Source organism: Typha angustifolia, chromosome 7 (assembly GCF_048772165.1).
Source record: "Typha angustifolia cultivar Huaian chromosome 7, ASM4877216v1, whole genome shotgun sequence".
Lineage (NCBI taxonomy): Eukaryota > Viridiplantae > Streptophyta > Magnoliopsida > Poales > Typhaceae > Typha > Typha angustifolia.
Window position 1 is genome coordinate 12,263,298 of NC_133245.1, and position 6,485 is coordinate 12,269,782.

At 39.5% G+C, this 6,485-nt stretch overlaps 1 protein-coding gene across 1 annotated transcript; it reads right to left on the reverse strand.

Moving 5' to 3' along the window:
• Positions 1–896: 896 nt before the first annotated feature.
• Positions 897–1,712, reverse strand: LOC140763629 (thaumatin-like protein 1b). The gene is made up of 2 exons (XM_073101907.1): positions 1,661–1,712; positions 897–1,570 (listed from the first exon to the last, which is right to left on the reverse strand). Exons 1-2 carry the CDS (start codon positions 1,707–1,709, stop codon positions 897–899), a joined length of 723 nt encoding a protein of 240 aa, XP_072958008.1. The 5' UTR covers positions 1,710–1,712.
• Positions 1,713–6,485: the final 4,773 nt, after the last annotated feature.

A 6,485-nucleotide genomic window follows, 5' to 3' on the forward strand; every position in this document is an offset into this window, starting at 1 on the left:
TATTTTAGATGATTTAAAAGCTTATTCGATCTTCTACAACTCTATTTCTTCTGAATGTATTTAAATTTGACTATTTCAAGGGCTAAAAATTTATTAGAAAATTATAGGTTAATAATAATGTACCATTAAAAAAATAATGTAATCCGTTTATAATTGACATAATCCTTAAGAAATAGTGAAATTACTTTTTGTCACTAGTTTGTCATATTCTTTTATATGAATTTCGATTTATATTATTTTTACATGTGTTAGAAAGTTTATTCAATCATTTATATTTTTATCTTGTATAAATATCTTCAAATTTGATCTCTTCAGAGGCTAAAATTTTATTAATTTAAAGAAAAAACTCACCTAATGCAAGAAATTTTGTGAATTGCAAGTAGAACTAATTTAAAATAGGTACATGTTACAAGATTTAATTTAATAAAGTTCAGTAACAAAATGAGTTGGTAAAATTGTTCATATTGAAATAAGTGCTTCATAACCAACCAACTCTAATAGATTTGGTTGGTACCTTTTTTTTTATAACCAAGGAAGTCATAAAATTAATTCCAACTCCAAACAATTGTTGTGGAAAAAATTATTTGGTGGTTTGATAGTTTAGCTTAACGGTTCGACTTTATTGATGACTTAGCGGTACAATTGACTTGAAGAACAACTTAACAGCTCAACGGCTTGGAGCAGATCTCGACAGGGTTTAGTTAAAAGCAATTGTTCGGGCTCATATTTAGTCTTCGGATTCATAAATGATAAAAAAAAAATTGCTTCATAAAAGAAGTGCAATTTATTACATAATCAACTTAGGAGTTGTCAATACTATATATTCTACCTAAAGCTGTATATGATTGACTATGCACCTTTAGCAATTATGTTATTCATTGTAAGGTCCAATAATCTCAGGGGCAGTAAGTGATAAGGTAATTAGCCCCTGTACAAGTGAAGGTGCTTGTGGCATCATCATATGCATAGCTATAAGCCTGAGGGCAAGCATTCTTGAAGATTTGTGAGTAATTTGTGGGCTTGCATACTTTTGGGTCAGCAAATGCTCCTGTGCAACAGTACTGTTCGGACCCAAACGCCAGGCAGGCACTCTTGCATCCGACCACCGACCCGTCGGGCGCCTTGTACTGCAACTCCTGCGGGCATATGCCGTTGATATTGGCCGGGCACGCCGTCGCGCTGCATCCAGCCACGCCCTGCGGCGCGATCGACAGGGGCACGTTGAATCCGTCGACGTTGCTCACGTCGTAAAAATCCTTACCGCCGTCGCCCTGGAGCGTGAACTCGGCCAGGGTTGTCGGGGGGACGCCGCCCGAGTTGCCGCACTGGACCTGCCCGGTGCCGCAGTCCCCCGACAAGCACCAGAATTTCCCCGAGGAGTCGGTGGAGCACCGGTGGCGGGCCCACATCCGACCCGACCACTTGGGCGGTGCGTCGAGCGACTGCGAGGCCCCGGGTTGGAGCTCGAAGCCGGTGGACGGAAGGGGACCGGAATTGGCCCCGGATATCGCCGCCGGCCACACCGGGTAGGAGCATTTGTTCTGGAACGTGAAAGAAGTTGACCATACACCTGAAAACAACAAACTTGTTCAATTCAAAAGAGCTCGCTAGCTCTCATATCATATTATCGTGAACATACTAGTTAATTAGGAGAGCAAACCTTGGACCACGAAGGCCGCCAAAACGGCGAAGAAGAGGAGAGAGGCCATGGCCACGACCACGAAGGAAAGAGACTGGCTACCGATGGGGGGGATGGCTTTCTTTCAAAAGGGCACAGAATAAAGGACTCCTATATAGAGGAAAGGAATTGCAAATATGGAAAGAGATCGATTTAGCCAGGCAACGTAAGGCGTGCATTGATTGACCGGCAGATCTCGAGTATATCTCGCATGGATGTGGCTGGTTTACGTACCATAACTGCATGACGGTAAGAAGCCGTTTAGTGTGGGGTACGTAAGACACTTTACCCTATCTTCGTATCTTCTCATCTCATCTTCGGGTTACAGTATCTCGCAGTAGATCGTATTGGGATACAAATTATTGGTATTACCAGATTTTTGCCATTTAATTAGTGGATTTCCTTCTGAAACAATGGGAAGTTTACCAAATATATTTTGGAATGATTTTTGCACTCTAATTTTAGGGGTTCTCATATCCTAGTCTTTATTCGATCCGATTCCCAAATTGAACTATTAGCTTATTGATGTGATAATGGTTATATGCTCAGGTCTATAGGGTTTGGATTCATGTCGTCAAATTTGTTGTGTCAAGTCAGGTTGACATGAAATATTTTCATTTGTGAGCAAAATTTATGAGGGAAATCTCATTGCATATGGCATAATTGCATTAAGATTAATTGTAACTTGTGACTAGGTTATTTGCAGATGATGATTTAGTGCTCTCTAAGTAGGGTAGCCAAGTTCGGGCAGAAAAATATTGAGGCTATTGGATAACTCAGCGCCGCTAAACTACGAGGGAGAAGGAGAATAGGAGAGTGAGAGCGAGAGGAGAGGAGAATAACAGGAGAAGAATAAGATATGTGTTTATTATTTGAAAGGCCAAGTCGTATTTGTTATTCGACTCTTATAATATAGGCTTAATTCTTACAAATACTTTGAGTTAAACTTCACTAAGACAACAGCTTATGAATTAACGATATTTCATGAATTTTAAAATTAAAAAAATTTAAATACATTGTTAGGTTTTTATTTGTTGGCAATTGTGTACAAAATATTCTAAGTGTATTTTTTCATGTATATGAGCTTTACACAAGTCTAGAATATCACTGGTGTGAAGAATTTCAAGATCATTGGAGAAAAGCCGTCGCGTTCTCAGCCGCGTTCACAAGCGCGTTCGAACGCGGGCACTGCGTTCACACAGACAGAGAGCCGCGTTCACAAGCGCGTTCGAACGCGGGCACTGCGTTCACACAGATAGAGAGCCGCGTTCACAAGCGCGTTCGAACGCGGGCACTGCGTTCACACAGACAGAGAGCCGCGTTCACAAGCGCGTTCGAATGTAGGTACTGCGTTCACACAGACAGAGAGCCGCGTTCACAAACGCGTTCGAACGTGGGTACTGCGTTCACACAGACCGAGAGCAGCGTTCACAAACGCGTTCGAACGCGGGTACTGCGTTCACACAGACCGAGAGCAGCGTTCACAAACGCGTTCGAACGCAACCTGAAGAATTCAAGCTGTCGCGTTCGAACGCACTTGGGCCCGTTCGAACGCAAGTGAGATTAAGTTAGGCCGTTCGAACGCACTCGGGCCGCGTTCGAACGCACCTATGAAGTTTGCAATTTATTGGATTTTCGTGAGTACGAATATTACTTGGATTTGGAAATATCTTGGAGATCATATATAAGGATAGTGTTGCCCTAACTCTAGGGTGTTGAAGGAGATTATTTAAGGAGACCTTTTGGAGGCTACATTGGTTCTTCAACAAACAAGGCCATTCGCATCTAAAAATCTTAATCTTTCGTCTTAAGGGCTATCTAGACGAAAGATCAATCTCGAGGGTTACTGAGATTGGACTTCAATCACAAGAAGCAGTGAATCGTGGGTTCTAGCGATCAAGACTGAGAGGAACAAAGTCGTTTGGATCGACGGGTTGTTTTGTGAGTCAGTCTTGTAACTGCGACTATCATAGTGATTGGTTTTGATCCGAGTTTGGATCCGTGGTTTTTTACCGTTTGGGTTTTCCACGTTAAAATCTTGGTGTTCATCTTTACTTTCGTTCTTTATATTTCTTCGATCTTTTACTTAAGCGAACGAGCGAGATCATTGCCTAGTATTTAGATACATACGTGTGTCTAGGGGTTTTTTCAATTGGTATCAGAGCGGGTTCTCTCACCCTTTGAGAGAGATCTATTAGGCATGGATTTTCATAGAGATGGACCATCATCTATTAGACCTCCTATTCTAGATGGATCAAATTATGGATATTGGAAAGCTAGGATGAGAGCTTATTTGAAGTCTATAGATGAGAGAGTATGGATGGCCATTGTGAACGGTTGGAGTCCACCAATGTACATGGTGAATGATGAGTTCGTTGAGAAACCGATTGAGTCATGGGATAAAACAGATTATGAAAAAGTTGGCTGGAATAGCAAAGCAATAAATGCAATTTTTAGTTGTGTTTCCTCGGAAGAATTTAGAAGAATATCTACTTGTGAAATAGCAAAACAAGCTTGGATGATCTTAGAAACAACTCATGAAGGTACTATGGCTGTAAAACTTTCGAAACTTCAGAGGTTGACTACTAATTTTGAAACCCTACGTATGGAGGAGAATGAAACATTTGATGAGTTCTATGCAAAGTTAAGTGATATAGTCAATTCCAGTTTCAACCTAGGAGAGAAAATTCCTAAAAATAGAATTGTCCGGAAGATCCTTAGGTCTCTTCCAGAAAGGTTTCAGGCGAAAGTCACAGCTATTGAGGAAAGTAAGGACATTGATTCTATGAAAGTTGAACAATTGGTAGGAAATCTACAAACATTTGAGTCCAGTCTTTCAAAACCGAGGAAATCCAAAGGGATAGCTCTATCCACTGTTGAACAAAATTTAGAGGAGTCTGAAGATGAAGGTGATTTAGATGTTGAGATGTTGGCTATGTTTGTCAAAAAGTTTAATAAATTCTTTCGGAAGCCAAACAAGTTGAATACTGAAAAGTTTGAAAAAAATAAAACTTTTTTGAAAAAGAAGAATACTGTGACTTCGAATACAGGTGGTAGCAACAACAATGTCAAACAGAAAAATAAGAATTCTGAAAATAAAGTTCAATGTTTTGAATGTTCTGGTTTTAGACACATCGCACAAGAATGCCCTAATCGTCTTAAGAGAAAGGGCAAAGCTATGAAAGTTACTTGGGATGATTCAGATGAATCTAATGATGATTCTGATAAAGACGAAGAAAACTTTGTAGCCTTTGCCTCTTCTCTGCTTAATACTGACTCTGTTGATGATACTGATAGTACAGATGATCTTGATATGCTACCGGCTGAGGAAGATGAATCTGAAATTCAAAAGACATATAATGACTTGTACCTGGAGTCGTTTAAACTCAAGAAAAGCAATCTTAGACTACTTCAACGACTCGAGGAAATTGAACCAGAAAGAATTCAATTTGAGGAGAAGTACAAGTTGGAGCTTGAACGTGTTAAAGACCTTTCTGAACAACTTGACAATGCGAAAAATAAAATGAAGGCTGATGAAATTGAACTAGAGCGATTGCATAAGGAAGTTACTTTTCTAAAAGGGAAGAACAAACTGGACGAGATTCTAAAAGCTCAGATCTCTGGAAAAGACAGGTATGGTGTTGGATATACTGGTAATTCAAATAATAATAAAACTGTTTTTATTTCTGCAGGTATACAAAAGGAAGAATACCTGAAGCCATCAATCGTATTTTCAAAGCAATCCTGGATGAATCCTTCAAAATTGAAGATGAATCTACAAACTGGTGAATCTTTGACGGCACCAAAGGTAAACTTTAGTCACACTCCTCGACAAAAGGTGAGTAGAAAAGGGTCTGTTCCGACATGCTATCATTGCGGCATTCTAGGGCATATTCGACCTCATTGTAAATTTTTGCAAAAACCTAGAACTGCTTTCATTTATGGAATGAAAACAAAAACCATATGGGTCAAGAAAAGTGATTTGAAATGTTATGTTGTGCATACAGCCTTGAAAGCTTTAAATTCTGATTTATGGTATTTAGACAGTGGCTGTTCAAGACATATGTCGGGTGACAAGTCGTTATTTTCTAATCTTGAAAAACATGAAGGGGGAGTTGTGACATTCGGAGATGGTAATTCATCAAAGGTAATAGGTAAAGGAAAGGTAAGTACTCTAGGGATTCCTAGTCTCGAAAATGTTCTTTATGTTAAGGGCTTGAAAGCTAATCTACTGAGCATCAGTCAATTTTGTGATGAAGATTATGAGGTAAAATTCTCCAAAAATGATTGTACTGTTCTAGATCATGATGGTAATGTTATATATTATGGATCTAGAACATCTGATAATTGCTATGTCGTTGGAACTTCACATAAACTGAAATGTAACAGTGCGTCTTTCGACATTGCAGATCTCTGGCATCAACGTCTTGGACATGTGAATCACAAGGAATTATTTACTCTGTCCAAACATGAAGTGGTAAGAGGAATACCTAAGATAAAAGAAATGTCAAAAAGAGTGTGCGGTTCGTGTCAAATTGGAAAACAAATTCGTATTTCACACAAGAAGGTAAATGCAGCTACCACTGACCGTGTGCTACGATTAGTTCACATGGGCTTGATGGGTCCAACGAAAACCGAAAGTCTTGGAGGTAAACGCTATATATTCTTAATGGTCGATGATTACTCCAGATATACCTGGGTTGCCTTTCTACGTGAGAAGTCTGAAACCTTTGAAGTTTTTAAATCACTGTGCTTAAAATTGCAGAATGAAAAATCTACAACCCTAGTTAGGATTCGTTCTGATCAT

Bases quoted from the DNA above. Each gene is read 5' to 3' on its own strand.
- LOC140763629 (XM_073101907.1), bottom strand. From the start codon at position 1,709: ATGGCCTCTCTCCTCTTCTTCGCCGTTTTGGCGGCCTTCGTGGTCCAA. The intron at 1,571-1,660 runs GTTTGCTCTCCT...TGTTGTTTTCAG, and splicing joins GGCGGCCTTCGTGGTCCAAG to GTGTATGGTCAACTTCTTTC.